This window comes from Drosophila miranda (genome assembly GCF_003369915.1).
Source record: "Drosophila miranda strain MSH22 chromosome Y unlocalized genomic scaffold, D.miranda_PacBio2.1 Contig_Y2_pilon, whole genome shotgun sequence".
Taxonomy (NCBI): domain Eukaryota; kingdom Metazoa; phylum Arthropoda; class Insecta; order Diptera; family Drosophilidae; genus Drosophila; species Drosophila miranda.
In genome coordinates, this window is record NW_022881614.1 from 15,874,868 (window position 1) to 15,896,006 (window position 21,139).

At 44.4% G+C, this 21,139-nt stretch overlaps 1 protein-coding gene across 2 annotated transcripts in view; it reads left to right on the forward strand.

Moving 5' to 3' along the window:
• Window positions 1–21,139, forward strand: part of LOC117185846 (protein dead ringer-like) — a 41,109-nt gene that overhangs the window by 568 nt on the left and 19,402 nt on the right. Inside the window, exons 2-5 of one of the 2 annotated variants that reach the window (XM_033397469.1) lie at window positions 10,683–10,849; window positions 10,916–11,066; window positions 11,127–11,523; window positions 11,584–11,699. In XM_033397469.1, the coding sequence (XP_033253360.1) occupies window positions 10,683–10,849; window positions 10,916–11,066; window positions 11,127–11,523; window positions 11,584–11,699 (831 nt within the window). The remainder of the gene's footprint in view (window positions 1–10,682; window positions 10,850–10,915; window positions 11,067–11,126; window positions 11,524–11,583; window positions 11,700–21,139) is intronic. The other variant, XM_033397470.1, reaches the window with a different exon arrangement.

A 21,139-nucleotide genomic window follows, 5' to 3' on the forward strand; every position in this document is an offset into this window, starting at 1 on the left:
AAATTGTCGATTGAAAGGAAGTTGTGCTAAGGAAATGTAAGAAGTGTAAGATATGCAGTGATCTATCAGTTTCCAAATTGAATGAGCATCTACTTATATGCTTGTATAACCTGTATTATCTTTATATATTTGCTTTTGTTGAGGGTCTCCGTCTCCTCTTAAGAACCCGTACTCGATCTGCTTGATTACTCTTGATATAACATCAAAGATTGCTTTAATATTTGCCCCTCATCATCGCGATGAGTAAGCATCTGGAAGCGCTCGGCTGACAGACTCGTGTCTATCTGAACATCTCTTTCAATTATTTGACAAAATGTCCCAAGGTATATATTTCAACAGATGAAATTTGTCAAATCGAAATTAACGCAATATTCATCCTTTCATCTATCCATTAAATAGAGAATTTGATTGGTTTTGGTAACTTGATCATCATTTTGAGCAGAATAACAGAATTTCTGAAAATATTACATCAGAAATAAAGTGGATGTCAGAGAAAGCTATAGGGGAAATATCCAAACAGGTGTGTCGAGCAGATCTGATTTGCCGTCGGCTTCCTACTTCTCCTACACCTTGATGATGTTGATCTCTTATTTGGTTATTGGAGTTATTTTTGTGTTCGACCTCAACCAGAAAACGAATTCAAGCAAAATCAAGTTAAATTGTTTGCAAACGATTCAAAGAGTAATTATAATGTTAAGATAATGTTGATATTGATGCAGGGGACAGAGGGAAGGCAGAGATACTCGTATTTTTTTGGTCATACCTATTTGTTAGAGAGCAGTTAAAAGGTGACATGCTAAATGGTAACGCACAGCGCATTTCTCAAGCAGACCCACACAGATACAGATACTCACACATTCACACATTTACACATTGATTGGGCCTAAGTGCATAACATACTCATAAATACAAATAGATTCATCTGTTTCGGGAGGACGGACCCAGAGGCAGAGCAGAGACAGAGACAGAGCCAGAGCCGCGTCCCGTTATCAGTGGGATCTCGTTCACAATTTCCATCTACCATCAATTGAAAGATCTCTTTCAATCCAAGCTCTTTGATGGCGTTCATATGTAAATAAATTGTTCAAATATTTGCATTATTTGTTAGTACCTTAAATAAATATTAAATGGGTTTTACTGCCTTTCAGTCCTCCGTTCCATTCGCTTTCAGTCTTTCAGTCTCAGGTATATCGTATCCATTGGTATGTGAATGTCCGCTGTGCAGCATCCGATGATGCTGCCGATGCTTTCTCTTCTTCAATTCAATAAAACTCTTGTTAGTTTTTTCCAGCCTTTTGTTATACCCGATACTCAAAATGAGTATTGGGGTATATTAGATTTGTGGTAAAAGTGGATGTGTGTAACGTCCAAAAGGAATCGTTTCCGACCCCATAAAGTATATATATTCTTGATCAGCATCAATAGCCGAGTCGATTGAGCCCTGTCTGTCTGTCCGTCTGACCGTCTGTCCGTCCGTCCGTCTGTCCGTCCGTCCGTCTGTCCGTCCCCTTCAGCGCCTAGTGCTCAAAGACTATAAGAGCTAGAGCAACGATGTTTTGGATCCAGACTTCTGTGAAATGTCACTGCTACAAAAATATTTCAAAACTTTGCCCCGCCCACTTCCGCCCCCACAAAGGACGAAAATCTGTGGCATCCCCATTTTTAGAGATACGAACCAAAAACGCAGAATCGTAGAGAATGACTATATGTTCTAAAGTGTAAAATCTCAACCAGATCGTATAATTATTATAGCCAGAATCAAGAAAACAATTTCAGTCTTTCTTGCTCTGTCTCTCTCTAACACACAGGTTTCATGGTCTGTTTTGCCAATTGCAAAATATGAGTTCAAGGATCTCAGAACCTATAAGAGCCATAGCAACCAAATTTGGTATCCACACTCCTGTGATATCGGACCTTGACCGTTTCGTGTCCAAATTTCGCCACACCCCCTTCCGCCCCCGCAAAGGACGAAAATCTGGGGCATCCACAAATCTCAGAGACTATTAAGGCTAGAGTAAACCAAACCGGATACCAGCACTTCTGTTAGATCTCACTATAAACCGGCGTCTGCCGGAGGAGAGCCATACTGACTAAGTATCGGGTATAAATGTAGAGTTGCGGTGTCCGCAACTCACAACGTTCCCCTCGTTTTTCTTTCAGTTTTATTATTCTTAATAGATAGTGTGCCGGCAGTGGCAGTGGCGGTGGCCGGCCGGAGACGAGACGCGGCTATTTACATAATTTTTAACAGCCTCGCTTTTGGCCAGGCCATCCAGCCACTGACTCCTCTGATAGCCGGGCTGTTGTGCTGTGCAAACATTGTCCCGTCATATGATTATTCGAATTCCACTTTGAGACATTCATTCCCTTCTTTGCGGCGGGTGTTAATTGAAGGGTAAGGATGAGGATGAACCCCTGTTCACAATTCACAATTGAATATCACTTACATACGCCACCAACAACCCAACAACCAACAATCGACAACCCCATGTGGGTGTTATTTAATTAACCCAAACCCCGAACTGAAAACTCTTTATATGCTGGTGTCATTCGCACGTCCGATCCGAAAACGATTCCCGCTTCTCGCGGATCCGATCCCCATACTGTACGAGTTCCAGTACGAGTACGAGTATTTCTATTCAAATCAAATCCTAAGGCTGCTCTGAGATTTTCAACTCGAAAGTCACGATTAAACAATAATGTGGGCTGTCAAAAAGTCATAAATTCTCAAATGAAACCAACTCCGAGCCTCCGAGTCGTGCCCAATGGCCCGATGCTGCTGGATGTCCGATTTCGATGCCGATGCCCATTACTTGTTGGCCGTCGTCGTCATTCCAGCACCGCCTTTAATTACTTGGGTTAAACGCAGAGTTTAAAATTATTTTGTCGAATTGTTGTCTTTAATTTTTGAATCGTTTTTAAATTAAATCAAGTTCCGAACATGACTCCTCTCCCACCCCCGACAATTGAACTTCACTGCCTCCCGCTTTGCAGTTGATTCGATTTCTTGGCTTTTGCTCTACTGATTTTGACCACAGCACACGTGCTCCGGCCAGAGTACCCACATTAAATCATGGCCTTCGTGAGGGGGCAAGAGGTTTGGGGTTGCGGTTGGGGTCTCCTCCGAAAATCTCAGTGGTTGTTAACTGCCCGTTTGGTGGTGCATAAATTCACACTTTGGAATGGTTTTCGGGATTTATTTATGGTTTATGGTCGGTTTTTAATGGTTTGAGAGTAGCACTTGATGGGAATTGAATTTTGAACATATTTTAATGGAAGATCTCTTATTGAATATAGGTCTTTGCGCTTCCTAACGAACTTTTAATGAATCCCTTCAATTGGTTGTCTCTTCTGATGGTCGAATGCTCGAATGGAAAATAATGCAGATTGGTCCACTTGCATACCCCCTCTCTGGATATATCCCTCTCCTCCCCAGTCTTTTGGCCATCTCATTTATTTCACTAACTCATTTGGGTCGACAACGGCACCTGTTATAATTTGTTTGGCTTCTTGTACGCTGACAGGCAACGATTTTTATTAAATTCTTTTTGTATGCTCCTCTTCTTTTCCTTCATGCTGCTTCTGTTGCTGCTGTTGTTGGTGTTGCATAACCATATAACCTACAGAGTGCGTATGTATGTGACTGTGAAGCAGGAAAAATATTTGATTAAGTATCTAGTGGGGAGGCCTGCCCTGTCTTGCCCTGCTGCTGCCCCTTACATTGGGGTGACACTTCGGCTTCCACTTTCCGCCACACCCCCACTCCCACCCGTGACACACTCGACGCTTTGGTGGCGCTTTCAACCGCAATAACAAACGAAATTTTTTTTGCTTTTAGTATCTTTTGGGCGCGAACTTGAAACTGTCCAAACGGATGGGGTGGGGGCAGGGACAGGGGCACGTGTGTTGTGTGTGGATTCGTGTGATGTATGTGGGGCCGTGTCCCGTCATTTGTGGCAGAATGAGTATAGGTTTTTAATTTAATTTTCGCAATAACAAATCCAAAAAAAAAGTTGTATGGCGACAAATGTCAGCCGCAAAATCAACTGCAGAAAGTGCTGTTTCATCTACTGTTTTTTTTTGTTGCCGTGGCCGTATTGTTTTTAATGAATTTATGAATTATTTTCCCAACCATAGCTAATAAAACTGTTAATTGGATTTTTCCAGCACAGCTGCCGATTGTGCAATAAACTTTTGCGCCAACGCGAAATGCAAAAAAAAACGAGGTGGAACGTTGTGAGTTGCTGCGGACACCGCAACTCTACAGTTATACCCGATACTAAGTCAGTATGGCTCTCCTGCGGCAGACGCCGCTAATATTGAACCACACGACAAAGAGTGCGTGCGAGAGAGACAGAAAATCAGTCTGAGCGTGACGTCGGGCGCTGCGTAGCCACTGCAAATTGATTTGTTCCTTTTGGCTATACAAATGATCTTATCTGATCCAGATTCAGCAGTCTGATAGATATGGTCATTATCTATGATTCTGCGTTTTTAGTTTTCTCGAATGTGCAATATTGTGGATGCAACAGATTTTCGTTCTTTGTGGGGGCGGAAGGGGGTGGGGCGAAATTCTAAGATATACGTTTTGTAGTGAGATCTAACAAATGTGCGGATACCAAATTTGGTTACTCTAGCTTTAATAGTCTCTGAGATTTGTGGATGCCCCAGATTTTCGTCCTTTGCGTGGGCGGAAGGGGGTGTGGCGAAATTTGGACACGAAACGGTCAAGGTCCGATATCACAGGAGTGTGGATACCAAATTTGGTTGCTCTGGCTCTTATAGGTTCTGAGATCCTTGAACTCATATTTTGCAATTGGCAAAACCGACCATGAAACCTGTGTGTTAGAGAGAGACAGAGCGAGAAAGAATGAAATTGTTTACTTGATTCTGGCTATAATCATTATACGATCTGGTTCAGATTTTGCACTGTAGAAGATATGGTCATCCTCACCGATTCTGCGTTTTTGGTTTTATCTTTAAAAATGTGGATGCCACAGATTTTCGTCTTTTGTGGGGGCGGAAGTGGGCGGGGCGAAGTTTTGAAATATTTTTGTAGCAGTGACATATCACAGAAGTCTGGATCCAAAACATCGTTGCTCTAGCTCTTATAGTCTTTGAGCACTAGGCGCTGAAGGGACGGACGGACGGACGGACGGACAGACGGACGGACGGACTAACGGACGGACGGACAGACAGACAGGGCTCAATCGACTCGGCTATTGATGCTGATCAAGAATATATATACTTTATGGGGACGGAAACGATTCCTTTTGGACGTTACACACATCCACTTTTACCACAAATCTAATATACCCCAATACTCATTTTGAGTATCGGGTATAAAAACAACAAAAAACGGCAACGAAAATAACGAATCGCGAATGGCGAATCGCCAGACGAATAAGTGTGAATGCAAAAATATGAGTACCAAGGTGTATTCATACCAAGGTGAGGCAGCCATCGCAAGGAAACACCTCAAACAATGGTTCATATGGGAGGATAATATATTTGTTGCGTAGAAGAGACTGATCGAGAATTGTTATCAGAGTGCTATTTCTCCTATTTCTCTCCTCTGTATATCCCCACCGAAATTGGGTGTGTCTTTGGCGAATGGTCGGGGGAGCCCACCAAGAATTTCATTTCCGAAATCCTTCCAATCCCCTTCTTTAAGGCCCTGACTCACAATCCGAAATCAACTGTTTATTGTTATGTGGAAAGTAAAGAGTCGAAGAGAGCTTTCTTCAGATGACACCACACCCAAAAAAAGGCACAAAAGTAATGGAGTATATTTCTGGCAGACGACGGCGACAAGCCATTTGCCCCCCTCCTGCCAATGAGTTCCATATCCAGACAACCAGTCCGTCCAAGCAGTCCAAGTCGTCGGTCTTAGGGGAAGGGCCAGAGACAGGCCAGGCCGACTTGCGGGCTGGCCAAACCAATAAAATAATGCAGTTTTTAATTATTGCCGCCTGCAATCGAAGCTAGACGCAGTGAATCCACCCCAGACCCAGACATTCAATGTGGACGTGGTCGGGTCGGGTCGGGTCGGGGTCGGTCTTGCAAGCGGGGGCTCCGCAGAAATAAATAGAGAGAGAGCCAGAAGAGAAGCTTCAGCCGAACCCAACTATTGCTGGTTGTTTAACCGTTGCGTTTGTCCTCCTCCTGGCTGCTCCTTCCCCTGCTCCTTCTCCACCCTTCTCTCTCTCTCACTCCTACTCCTCCTGTTGCCATTTAACCGGTTTCGTTTTTTGTGTTTTTATTGTTTACGCGAAACTTTTAGTCTGGCGTCCCGGCCGTCTGTAGCGCTGTAGCGCTCACTTTACATGGGCGTGCATGTACGTACACATATGTACATGCATGTGCATGAGTACGGGTATCTGTGTGCGCATATGCCGGCATATGTGTATCTGACAGATACTTTTTCGCGGACGCGATAGCGGCTCGCCAGCGCCATTACGTTTTGCTTGTGTGTGTGTGTGTGTGCGCGAGTAGGCATGCGTGTGTGTGTGTGTCTGTTTTGTTGTTTCCATTTGTATATTTTATTCGCTTTATTTTTTCCGCTCCGACGCTCGCGAGCGAATGAAATCGCGTTTGTTAGCACGCATACAGTCGCTCGTGTATCTATGTGTGTGTGCGCCATATGCACGTATCTGTCAGATACGTTTTGCATTTTAATTTTATTTCCATGCCCCCATTTGCCTGCTGCGGCGGCGGCAGAGTGGAGTACGATCTCTTCTCGACCACGTTGCACATTTTTTGTTGTTGTTGTGTTTTTGTCCTTTTTTCCCACATCTTTTCTTTTATATTCCCTCTTTTAGCCGCTGGCTGTGGCTCTTCCTCCCCTTCCCCTTTGCAGTTGCTGTTGTTGTTTGTCGTCGTTGCAGCGCGTTTTAAATACATAATTCGCCACGGGGTAGATGCGTAAATGAGCAATTTTTATTTATATATGTAGATACATACATATTCATTCGGTTACAAGATACGCGTATGTATGTACATACATATGTATGCGTGCGAACACATGTGGCAGTACCCCTTAGGGCCTGGATCGTTGGTCCAAAAATTGATTGAACAATTCGGAATATCTGGGATTTTTTTGAGGAAAAATAAATACTCACAAGTATGTCCTTTAAATAGATGATATCCTATAGATTTAATATTCAAATCCCATTCTCAGTTTTCGCATCGGTATATAACAATAATCCCAATAACCTTAGGACGCCAGCACGCCCCGAGCTGATTCTCAATAGACGAGAAGAGACGAAGAGGACACTTGAGTCATAAGGACATTAGGCCTAGTTCAAGCTAAAAAACAAAAACAAAAAGGAGAAAAATGGAAAATGAAAAAAAACACGAGGAAATGCAGTTGCAGTAAAAGAAGCAAAGCAAAGCAAAGCCAGACATCGAGAGCTAAAGATACAGATACAGATACACATTACACATTACACATGCTGCTCGCTGGCAATGCATAATCTTAATCCTTCACACAATAAACGCCCCTTTGTGTGAGGTGGTTGGTAGCAGCGGCTGATCCTGTTTGCTGGCAGCGCCCTTCACAGCTTGCTTTGACGGTCTGGAGGTCCTGAGGTCCGTTCGCGGACAGCATTGTCACATAATGGATTTCCGAGCGGTCGCAGCGGCACGTCCTTTTGTTATAAATTAGCACGGCATGTTGCACATGCTGCGGCACGGGTTTGCTGCGGCTCCGACCGTCTGTCCGTTGGTCCGTCGGTCCGTTTCCTACAAATTTGTCCATTCGATTGTTAAACAGCGAATGGAAATTAACTAAATTGGAAATGGAAATGCAATGATAATAAATTTGAGATACATTATTTTCCAGCTACTTCTATCGAAAATGTAATGTAAACTAATTAGTGATAAAAAAAAGCAGGGGACAAAGGGAGTGGGTAGTGGGCTGTGTAGGGGGGAGAAAAACTGTCAACGGCAAATAAATTAAATATTATCTATATCAAGCTACTATTGTGGCACTCAGATAGATAGTTGTCGTCTGTCTCCAGGTCGCCTCTGGCGACGGCGGTGTGTTGAAAGCTATTAAAGTAAATTGCACTATCGCTCTCCTCTCTGGGGCCCACATCCACATCCATATCCACCTCCATTTGTATTGTTTGCGTTCTTGGAGTACTTCCGTAGTACGCGTAGTAGTTGTATCCGTATCTGACACATGTACAGCCCGCCAGCAGAGCAGCAGAGCAGAGAGGTCTAATTGCGATTTAATGTCTTTTGCTGAAAGTCGAGCTTCGCTTCGACCTGCAGTTGAGACGATAACAGTAGCGTTTTATCAATGCTAGAATAAATGGAACTAACGTGTCCCTCAGAGACCACCATATGGATATCCACATATCGGTATATACTTGTATATATATCCATTAGCTGGATGTACTTCTGTATGAGTGTGAGTGCGTGTTTTCTCCACCATACATACATCCATCCATCCATCCATCCAGCCATTGGATGTGACTTAATGCCTTCCAAGTGGAACCTGTTATCGCTTCATGCTGATTTATGCGACGCCTATTACAGCCGCAGCCCATAGCCGCAGCCCATAGCCCGAGAATGCTTCCCCAGAAGCTCCCACTCCGATATTCAGATGAAATTCCATATCTTTTCCAGAAATTATGGCTTTTGTTGCTTTTGATGGATGGATTCCTTTCCATTGTTTTCGGCTTGCAATGAAAAAGCAACCAATTTCTACCAATGTCTTACCATAAATTTCTTTTAAGAAAAACGCTTCTAGATCATCGATTCATAATTCATCTACGAGCATTAAATAACACTTTTTGTGAATATTTTATAGCTCTAAAATAAATTGTATCGACCCAACCTCGTAGTACACAACTTTGTTCGATTTGTAATGCATGGGGTGTGGATCCTCCAACCAACCAACCAACCATCCATCCATCCATATTTTCGCATCCATTTGCAACTGTAACGACTGCAGAGGCAGCAGCAACAAAAAGCGGCACAAATTCGTTGTGCATTAATTAGGCATGGCCTGCATGTACCTGGTGCCTGGTGCCTGGTCTTTGCCATTGGGCAGACCAGACCAGACCACAATTATAATTGTTTGGGCCTGGTCAACACGAGAGTAGCGCAACAGAAAACCGCAACGCAAAAGGCAGTCCAGAAGACGAGAAGAGCACCCAGTGGAGCGTCCCGTCCATACGTGTATTTCGCATGGCTTCGATAACTTACATTAATTTGATATATACACACACACACAGACATAGAGGAGTGCGAGTACTCTACAATGAAGTAACCACTGACTCTTTGGCTAACTACCAACCAACCCGTCACAGCCAGAGCTAGAGCCAAAGCCAGAGCCGTCAGAGCCAGACCAAGTCAAGAGGCCACATCCCATGCATGCGAGAAGCGATCATAGCCCTCTCATTTCTCTCTACAGCCATATACATACTTGTGTATTCATGTATCTTTAAGCTTCGTACAAGCTACAAGTAACATTCCCCCCTTCCCACCCTCCGTTTTTGAGTGTGCAACATTTTCGCTTGGCTCGCATTTTGCGCCAAACTTCAAAGAATTCCGAGAACTCTCTTTCTCTATGGTCGAGGCATTGTCTATGCCTTGGTTTTGGTTGCGGTTATGATTACACCCAAGCGACACCACCAGCAACAGCAACAGAAACAGCAACAACACTTGCCACTACTCAGCCCAGGCGATGGATGGGGCAAGGCGATAAATGTTGAACACATATCTATATCTACATAAGAGGAGTACTCGTACCTGGGCTCCGACACCGTCTCTGAGCCCGACTCCGACTCCGCTTAGACTCTGGCTTACTTTGTGGAACGTTGCTCTGCTGCTGCTGCTGCTGCGTCGACTGTTGGCTGTGTTTAAATTGAAAATTCCCGATTTGCACACAGTCACAGATGCGCTTAATTTGCACCTCTCCAAATGCATAAAAACCAAGAAGCCGTGATGGAGTACCATTGCCAGTGCCAGTGCCCAGAGTGGTAAGTCCATGCTGTCGCTGTTGCTGGTTGCTGGAGATGCAGTTGCAGTTGCACTCTCGGCCATGCGTGGCGCACTTCTTGGCAAAGAGTCACGGCTGAAAATATTCACAGTTTGCTCTGACCACGACTCTCCCGGGGCAGGAGCGTACTCGGCTCTCGGCTCTGCCCTCTCCAGCGGCTCTAGAGCCCTGGAGCTATGGTGCCTGATTGCCGTTTTGCGGGTCTGCCATTGTTAATTTATTAAGTGGTTACCTTTGTTGTCACCCTCTGCGCCTGTCTGCCTGTCCGCCTGGAGTAAGTGGCTTTCAGTTGCTTTCAATTGAATTTGCCAGGCGTGCCTTGGCTAATGTGTTTTTCCGTGTGGCACGGGCCGCGAGGCAAGGCTGAGAGAGAAACACCATAAACCAGAGTCAGGATCAGAGCTAGAGCTAGAGGTAGAGACAGACTCAAATCAATGACCATTTGCTAAGTGCTGCCCACGCCACAGTCACAGTCACAGGAAAGAGATCTTTATATATCTGATTCTGATTCTGATTACGATTCTGCCGCCTTCGATCGGTGGACAAAGCGCTGCCCATTAGCGTCTCCCAGCGGGCGGCCAATTGTGGCGGCTTGTTGACATAAGCGCCGCCATCAATCCGCAATCCGCATTCGACTCAAACGTTTCCTCCTCTTCTCTCTGCCCGACAGTCACATGGTGATCGAACGGACGACGAGATGCGCGACTGTGACTCCGTGGAGGGAGAGCATCATCAGCTGAGCGTCAAGGCGGCGATTGCTTCCAGACTCAGTCACACAGCGGCCGGCGGAGGCCACAACTTTGCCAGTCCCGATCAGCAGACAGAACTGCCACTAAGGTGAGAGAGCTCCCCCCACGCTTGGGTAGTGATTCCTTATCTCTATCGCTATCGCTATCGTTACAGCCATCACCATCAGCTGCCGCCAAATCATCCGCTCAATGCGCTGGGCAGCTTCATGGGCATCGGGGGACTACATAGCATTCCAAATCTGCAGCACAGCGACGTCCTGGAGAAGCTCAAGATGCAGGTGCGCGACATGAAGGTGGGACTAATGGTGAGTGCATGAATGAGTGCCTGAGTGGCTGGCCGAATCAACGCCACGTTGCTGTTGCAGGAACAGGACTATGCGGCCGCCGCCCATGCTGCAGCCTTCGGGGCCAATATGCTACCCACGACGATTAGCCCGGGCTTCACCCTGCCCCACAATTCGGTGGCAGCGGCAGTGGCAGCAGCCTCCTTTGGGCATGTGGCCTCGGCGCCCACCGCCAGCAATGGCGGCAGCTACAACGGGGGTGTCATGGGAGGAGGCACCACCACCACACCAAGTTCGGGCAACAATCCAGCCACCAATGGAGGCAGACACTCCGTTTCCAACAACAACAACAGTAGTAGCGGAGGAGGAGGAGGAGGAGGTGGAGGTGGAGGAGCAGGACCAGGAGGAGGCACAGGCGGAGGACATCCCTTCTCGTTTGCATCGCCCACAGCAGTGGCAGGCGGTGGCGGCAAAGAAGGTTGGTATCGTGGCATCGCCACTCGAGGGGACTCCATTTGTGTTTAACTGCTGCAGTCAGCCCGCCACTTTGCAGCTAATTCCGCATCGAACTCATCGACGTCCAGCGAGGCATCGAATTCATCGCAGCAGAATAATGGATGGAGCTTTGAAGAGCAGTACAAACAAGTCAGACAGGTTAGTACCCAGTACCCAGTCCCGAGTCCTCAGTCTTAGTCCCAGACCTAGTCATAGTCCCTCCTGTCAGTCAATTGAATTCGACAGAAACTCTCTCACTGCAAACAAGATGCAGGCAAAACTATCAATTAACGGCTAATAGCAAACGAATCGGGCTCTCGGGCGACTGGCAGGCAGGCAGGAGCCAAGCTGTGAGCCAAGCAGGAGCATAAGCAGACGCAGGAGGCATGCCAACTGGACAGCAAGCAGCAGCATCATCTTCTCGTCATCTCCTGGGGAACGAAACCAGTTAAAAGGCCAGTTATGATTTCGTTTCGAGGTCGCTCTGCTCTGCTCTGTACTGCTTTCTGCTGCTTAGTGCCGCCTTGAGGCGTTCCACTCGATAGTTCCGGTTTGCAATTGAGCAATTAATGAAGCCCATCTCTTAAGGGCGTTAATTTGGTGAGAAAATAGCTAGTTTACCCCCCACTTCTTGTGCTCTCCGCTCCCTCTACCGTTCTGTGTGCGGTCCGATCCATATGCTGACCAAGATGAGCAATTAGGCCCGAAAACTTGTGCGCCGCTTTGCCGCTTTTGGGGTCGATTCGGGGCGAGTGCGAGTTCGAGTGCGAGTGAAGATCTGAGACGAGAGGAGAAGTGCAAAATTTTTTGGTCATTAAATTGTGGTTGCCAAAAATGTGTGCGAGTGTAGCCGTAGCCGTAGCTGTATCCGTATCTGTGTCTGTTGCGTCGTGTGAACCTCAACAGCTTTTGGTTCGGCTCGGGTTGGCCATAAAAACGGAATTTCGATTAACTTTAAATGCACACACACAGACGACCACACTGTCCATCCGTCCTCCTCCCTTTTCAGAGCCATAGCGAGAGCTATCCATCAAACGGAGCCCGCATTCTCTATGCACTATAAAAACTTTGACCCTCGCAATGCACTGCAAAAGATACTTATGTATCTCTGTATCTGTATCTACGCTTCACGCTTAACACCTTCGCTTACACCGTGTGTGAGGAGTGAGGCTAAGGCTTGAATGATGATGATGTTTTTGCTGAAACCGGCTCCCCCTATACCCGCCAGCCACCCCCGCGGCCCCAATCACAGCCGCCTCGATAGGTGAGGTGTTGGAAAAATCCCTTGAAGCTGATATTCAAAATGGCCTGCCGTCTGCCTTCTCCTTCATTAATTGTGAAAAACGGAATGAAATAAGGCGAAACGTTAATTACGTTAATTGAACAGATTGGCCAGCACAGGGCGACTATGAAGAGACCTTTTTGAAAGAGAGAATCTCACAGATACACACAGAGATACTGTTATGTATCTGCGAACACTATCCGCCATTCGCCATAGCATCGCAAGTCAGATGCTGCTCTGATTTTAGCAGGGTGTAGCAGTCTCCCTGCCTCTCCGCATCTCCTCCCTAGTGGTCTGTGCTTTGCGCCATCCGTCAGTCAGCCATCTATCCATCCCATTCCATCCATCCATCTATCCATCTCGTATCTATCTTTCTATCCATCCATCAATCCGCAGACGAAGACGACGAAAACAACAACTAAGATAAATTAAAATATTATTTTTGGTACATTTCGCTCCTCGTTTCTTGTACTAACGAATATTATATAGTTCTTCGTTTGGCGCTGTTCCACTCTGCTATGCTCCGCTCTGCCTTGCTCTGCTCTGCTCTCATTAATCAATGTCAATTATCTGTACATACTGAATAATTATGTTTAATTATAGACCCCGTCTAAAGCATTTTCCAATATTATTATACCCGATACTCAAAATGAGTATTGGGGTATATTAGATTTGTGGTAAAAGTGGATGTGTGTAACGTCCAAAAGGAATCGTTTCCGACCCCATAAAGTATATATATTCTTGATCAGCATCAATAGCCGAGTCGATTGAGCCATGTCTGTCTGTCCGTCTGTCCGTCTGTCCGTCCCCTTCAGCGCCTAGTGCTCAAAGACTATAAAAGCGAGAGCAACGATGTTTTGGATCCAGACTTCTGTGATATGTCACTGCTACAAGAATATTTCAAAACTTTGCCCCGCCCACTTCCGCCCCCACAAAGGGCGAAAATCTGTGGCATCCACAATTTTGACGATACGAGAAAACTAAAAACGCAGAATCGTAGAAGATGACTATATCTTCTAGAGTGCAAAATCTGAACCAGATCGTATAATTATTATAGCCAGCATCAAGAAAACAATTTCATTTTTTCTCGCCCTGTCTCTCTCTAACACACACGTAGGATAGGCGGCTTTGCTTAGAGTAAAACATTAGCGCCTAGATCTCAGAGACTACAAAAGCTAGAGCAACGAAATTTTGTATCCACACTCCTAATATATCGGACCGAGACGAGTTTGTTTCAAAATTTCGCCACACCCCCTTCCGCCCCCGCAAAGGATGAAAATCTGGGGATATTCACAAATCTCAGAGACTATTAAGGCTAGAGTAACCAAATTTGGTATCCGCACTCCTGTTAGATCTCACTACAAAAAGTATATCTCAAAATTTCGCCCCACCCCCTTCCGCCCCCACAAAAAACGAAAATCTGTTGCATCCACAATATTGAGGATACGAGAAAACTAAAAACGCAGAATCATAGATAATGATCATATATATCAGATTGCTGAATCTGGATCAGATCAGATCATTTTTATAGCCAAAAGGAACAAATCAATTTGCACTGGCTACGCAGCACCCGACGTCACGCTCAGACTGATTTTCTGTCTCTCTCACACGCACTCTTTGTCGTGTCGTTTAATATTAGCGGCGTCTGCCGGAGGAGAGCCATAATGACTTAGTATCGGGTATAACCGTAGAGTTGCGGTGTCCGCAGCAACTCACAACGTTCCCCCTCGATTTTATTCTAATTCTTTGTACTTTAATTCTGAAAAAATAAACCATACATGCTCGTACCTCCTACCTCTATAGAAAAATTCATATTCTATTTACTGTATTGGGGAGATTGTGGAATTTCCTTTCAATACGCAACCTTTTTTATACCCGATACTCAAAATGAGTATTGGGGTATATTAGATTTGTGGTAAAAGTGGATGTGTGTAACGTCCAGAAGGAATCGTTTCAGACCCCATAAAGTATATATATGCTTTATCAGCATCAAAAGCCGAGTCGATTGACCCCTGTCTGTCTGTCCGTCCGTCCGTCAGTCCGTCTGTCCGTCCCCTTCAGCGCCTAGTGCTCAAAGACTATAAAAGCGAGAGCAACGTTGTTTTGGATCCAGACTTCTGTGATATGTCACTGCTACAAAAATATTTCAAAACTTCGCCCCGCCCACTTCCGCCCCCACAAAGGCGAAAATCTGTGGCATCCACAATTTTAAAGATATGAGAAAACCAAAAACGTAGAATTGTAGAGAATGACCATATCTTTAAGACTGCGGAATCTGAATTGGATCATATTATTATTATAGCCAGCATCAAGAAAACAATTTCATTTTTTCTCGCCCTGTCTCTCTCTAACACACACGTAGCATAGGCGGCTTTGCTTAGAGTAAAACATAAGCGCCTAGATCTCAGAGACTACAAAAGCTAGAGCAACCAAATTTGGTATCCACACTCCTAATATATCGGACCGAGACGAGGTTTGTTTCAAAATTTCGCCACACCCCCTTCCGCCCCCCGCAAAGGACGAAAATCTGGGGATATTCAAAAATCTCAGAGACTATTAGGGCTAGAGTAACCAAATTTGGTATCCGCACTCCTGTTAGATCTTACTATAAAACGTGTATCTCAAAATTTCGCCCCACCCCCTTCCGCCCACACAAAGGACGAAAATCTGTTGCATCCACAATATTGCACATTCGAGAAAACTAAGAACGCAGAATCATAGATAATGACCATATCTATCAGATTGCTGAATCTTTATCAGATCAGATCATTTTTATAGCCAATAGGAAGAAATCAATTGGCAGTGGCTACGCAGCGCTCGACGTCACGCTCAGACTGATTTTCTGTCTCTCTCACACGCACTCTTTGTCGTGTCGTTTAATATTAGCGGCGTCTGCCGGAGGAGAGCCATACTGACTTAGTATCGGGTATAACCGTAGAGTTGCGGTGTCCGCAGCAACTCACAACGTTCCCCCTCGATTTTATTCTAATTCTTTGTACTTTAATTCTGAAAAAATAAACCATACATGCTCGTACCTCCTACCTCTATAGAAAAATTCATATTCTATTTACTGTATTGGGGAGATTGTGGAATTTCCTTTCAATACGCAACCTTTTTTATACCCGATACTCAAAATGAGTATTGGGGTATATTAGATTTGTGGTAAAAGTGGATGTGTGTAACGTCCAGAAGGAATCGTTTCCGACCCCATAAAGTATATATATGCTTTATCAGCATCAAAAGCCGAGTCGATTGAGCCCTGTCTGTCTGTCCGTCCGTCCGTCAGTCCGTCTGTCCGTCCCCTTCAGCGCCTAGTGCTCAAAGACTATAAAAGCGAGAGCAACGTTGTTTTGGATCCAGACTTCTGTGATATGTCACTGCTACAAAAATATTTCAAAACTTCGCCCCGCCCACTTCCGCCCCCACAAAGGCGAAAATCTGTGGCATCCACAATTTTAAAAATATGAGAAAACCAAAAACGTAGAATTGTAGAGAATGACCATATCTTTAAGACTGCGGAATCTGAATTGGATCATATTATTATTATAGCCAGCATCAAGAAAACAATTTCATTTTTTCTCGCCCTGTCTCTCTCTAACACACACGTAGCATAGGCGGCTTTGCTTAGAGTAAAACATTAGCGCCTAGATCTCAGAGACTACAAAAGCTAGAGCAACCAAATTTGGTATCCACACTCCTAATATATCGGACCGAGACGAGTTTGTTTCAAAATTTCGCCACACCCCCTTCCGCCCCCCCAAAGGACGAAAATCTGGGGATATTCAAAAATCTCAGAGACTATTAGGGCTAGAGTAACCAAATTTGGTATCCGCACTCCTGTTAGATCTTACTATAAAACGTGTATCTCAAAATTTCGCCCCACCCCCTTCCGCCCACACAAAGGACGAAAATCTGTTGCATCCACAATATTGCACATTCGAGAAAACTAAGAACGCAGAATCATAGATAATGACCATATCTATCAGATTGCTGAATCTTTATCAGATCAGATCATTTTTATAGCCAATAGGAAGAAATCAATTGGCAGTGGCTACGCAGCGCTCGACGTCACGCTCAGACTGATTTTCTGTCTCTCTCACACGCACTCTTTGTCGTGTCGTTTAATATTAGCGGCGTCTGCCGGAGGAGAGCCATACTGACTTAGTATCGGGTATAACCGTGGAGTTGCGGTGTCCGCAGCAACTCACAACGTTCCCCCTCGTTTATTATACCCGATACTCAAAATGAGTATTGGGGTTTATTAGATTTGTGGTAAAAGTGGACGTGTGTAACGTCCAGAAGGAATCGTTTCCGACCCCATAAAGTATATATATTCTTGATCAGCATCAATAGCCGAGTCGATTGAGCCATGTCTGTCTGTCCGTCTGTCCGTCCGTCCGTCCGTCCGTCTGTCCGTCTGTCCGTCCCCTTCAGCGCCTAGTGCTCAAAGACTATAAGAGCTAGAGCAACGATGTTTTGGATCCAGACTTCTGTGATATGTCACTGCTACAAAAATATTTCAAAACTTCGCCCCGCCCACTTCCGCCCCCACAAAGGACGAAAATCTGTGGCATCCACAATTTTAAATTAAATTATTATTATAGCCAGCATCAAGAAAACAATTTCATTTTTTTTCGCCCTGTCTCTCTCTTACACACACGTAGCATAGGCGGCTTTGCTTAGAGTAAAACATTAGCGCCTAGATCTCAGAGACTACAAAAGCTAGAGCAACCAAATTTGGTATCCACACTCCTAATATATTGGACCGAGACGAGTTTGTTTCAAAATTTCGCCACACCCCCTTCCGCCCCCGCAAAGGACGAAAATCTGGGGATATTCAAAAATCTCAGAGACTATTAGGGCTAGAGTAACCAAATTTGGTATCCGCACTCCTGTTAGATCTTACTATAAAACGTGTATCTCAAAATTTCGCCCCACCCCCTTCCGCCCACACAAAGGACGAAAATCTGTTGCATCCACAATATTGCACATTCGAGAAAACTAAAAACGCAGAATCATAGATAATGACCATATCTATCAGGTTGCTGAATCTGGATCAGATCGGATCGTTTTTGTAGCCAAAAGCAAGAAATCAATTTTCAGTGGCTACGCAACGCCTGACCTCACGCTCAGACTGATTTTCTGTCTCTCTCGCACGCACTCTTTGTCGTGTCGTTTAATATTAGCGGCGTCTGCCGGAGGAGAGCCATACTGACTTAGTATCTGGTATAACCGTAGAGTTGCGGTGTCCGCAGCAACTCACAACGTTCCCCCTCGTTTTTTTTTTGGCGCGTGTTCCTTGCAATTAGTTGGAGATCTTAGTCATCGGAAACGTTCTAAAAGTTAGATTGGAGCTTGAAGAACTATTCTAATGGACTAATGATAGAATTCCGAAGAATACGCAAAGAATTCTTTGAGGCCAGAGCTTCTCTCAGATCTCCCTACCCATACTTTTCTCTTTTATAAAATATACTTTTGTATATTGAGTATCGTTAACCTTACACGAACTTCTATCAGCTCGGAAATGTCAAAAAGATAAATCAAATATACGGAATTTAAAGATATGTTGTCTAAGATTGACATTAATTTGTTTCTTAAAAGCATTAAGCAGTTGAGGGGATACAGCCACATTCTTTAGCAAATTAAAAGAGCCAGCAAATGAAGTAGAATATAAAACTGAACAATCTGTTCAACACATTTTGAATAATGAGTGTGAAATTCTTGAATAAATATGCAGCGCAACGCAACCTGCAGATGCATTCTCAATCTGTATCTTTGTGTGGCTGTGGGTGTATTTGTGTAAGTGGCTCGATGCAGCAGGATAACACTTATGATTCCTGCAACGGGATCTGTGTCCAAATATACAAATATACAATTTTAATGTTTCCATTGGAAAGGAAACCTTTTGCTGTTGCTTTTCTCTCAATGCACTAATGTATTTATTTATTAAATTAACAAATTATCTGTTAATAATGGTACTTAGTTACTAAAGGCGGAAAAATATAAGTTAAAAGTTAGCTAAATTTAAATGATTATAAATATTGCATGCAATTAGTTTCAGGGGTTCAGGGGATAGGGTTTGACAGAGGGAGTTATAATTATGGCATAAAACCCTAAAAGGTTCATGATCAGCATAATTAGACCTACATATGGGTAGACGGATAGGCCTAAAAGTACGGGTAGGTCTGGATGGAACGGCCAAGTCAATCTGACCCAAGAGAGTTTGGGAGTCAACAGTCCCAAGAAGGAGCTTGTGCACGAACATTTCGCCATTGCATATTCTGCGGGCTCCCCACACAAGAACAATACTCCAATATAGGACGTACTAACGAGATGTACAGTTGTTTCGTAACGTACGGGTCGTCAAACTCCTTGGACCAACGCTTGATGAACGCTAAAACACCCTTAGCTTTATTTACAGTTGCAGCTATATGGGTGTTGAAACACATCTTATGATCAAAAAGGACTCCGAGGTCATTTGAACTCGAAATTCGCTCAAGGACATGATTTCCTAGAACATATGAGACAAAATGAGGAGCGCGACGGTAAAATGTCATAAGTTTGCATTTGGAAAGGTTCAGAAAAAGAAGATTAGTTGAACACCACAATAGTAGTTCACTTAGATCAAGTTGAAGGCGTGTGTGCAAATACCAATCAGAGTAAGAAAGACAGATTTTGACATCATCAGCATACATTAGTGTAGTAGAGTATGTTATAACTTGAGGAAGGTCGTTCACAAATAAAATAAACAGAAGCGGGCCCAGATGACTTCCCTGTGGCACACCTGAAGTAACATTAACAGTATTTGACAATACGTTAGAAAACAAAACACGTTGAGTACGGTTAGAGAGATAGGACAAAATCCAATCTAGAAGATTCGTTGGGAACCCTAATAAAGAGAGCTTTTGAATAAGCAGAGCATGGTTCACAGAATCGAATGCCTTGCTGAAGTCCGTAAAAACTACATCCGTCTGCAAACCAATTTGAAAACCCCGGTGGATTAGGTTAGAAAACTCAAGAAGGATAGTCGATGTTGAACGATGTCTGAAAAAACCGTGTTGCGACGGAGATGTCAAGCTGCAACAAAGATGTTGCAGTTGCCGGGTGACCAGGAACTCAAGAAGCTTCGGGATGGCGGAAAGCTTTGCGACACCACGATAGTTTTCAATGTTTGATCTTGAACCTTTTTTGTGAAGCGGAATGATGTAGGACTCATTCCAAATTACTGGGAGACAAGACTGTTCCAAGGAGAGGTTGAAGAGAAAGGTCAAGGGTTTGCAAGGGGACTGGGCACAGTGTTTTAAGATGCAACTTGGTACCTTATCTGGACCCGCAGAAAACGATATGTCCATAGATGACAAACCTTCCAGAACAACGCTTTCCTCGAAAAAGGGCAGAAAAATGCTGTTAGCTTGAGGTAGCTGGTACGGATACGGAGCGGATGCGTTGTAAATATGAGACGAGTACGTTGTTTGGAAAAAGTTAGCGAATAAATTTGCAATACCAACAGCAGAAGCTTCTGTTTTGTTCTGGAAATGAAGGGACGGAGGAAAAACGTTTGACTTGCGCTTAGAATTAACGAACGAATAGAATTTTTTAGGATCACTACGAAAGTTACTACTACATTGTGAAAGGTTATGATTATAACACTGACTATTGACGGCAAGGAACAGAGAGCGAACGTGGAGCCCGACTTCTGGTACTTTTTATAGAGCCGGGATTTATTATTATACCCGATACTCAAAATGAGTATTGGGGTATATTAGATTTGTGGTAAAAGTGGATGTGTCTAACGTCCAGAAGGATTCGTTTCCGACCCCATAAAGTATATATATTCTTGATCAGCATCAATAGCCGAGTCGATTGAGCCCTGTCTGTCTGTCCGTCTGTCCGTCCGTCCGTCCGTCCGTCCGTCCGTCCGTCCGTCCGTCTGTCCGTCCGTCCGTCCGTCCGTCCGTCCCCTTCAGCGCCTAGTGCTCAAAGACTATAAGAGCTAGAGCAACGATGTTTTGGATCCAGACATCTGTGATATGTCACTGCTACAAAAATATTTCAAAACTTTGCCCCGCCCACTTCCGCCCCCACAAAGGACGAAAATCTGTGTCATTTTTAAAGATACGATAAAACCAAAAATGCAGAATCGTAGAGGATGACTATATGTTCTAGAGTGTAAAATCTCAACCAGATCGTATAATTATTATAGCCAGAATCAAGAAAACAATTTCATTCTTTCTCGCTCTGTCTCTCTCTAACACACAGGTTTCATGGTCGGTTTTGCCAATTGCAAAATATGAGTTCAAGGATCTCAGAACCTATA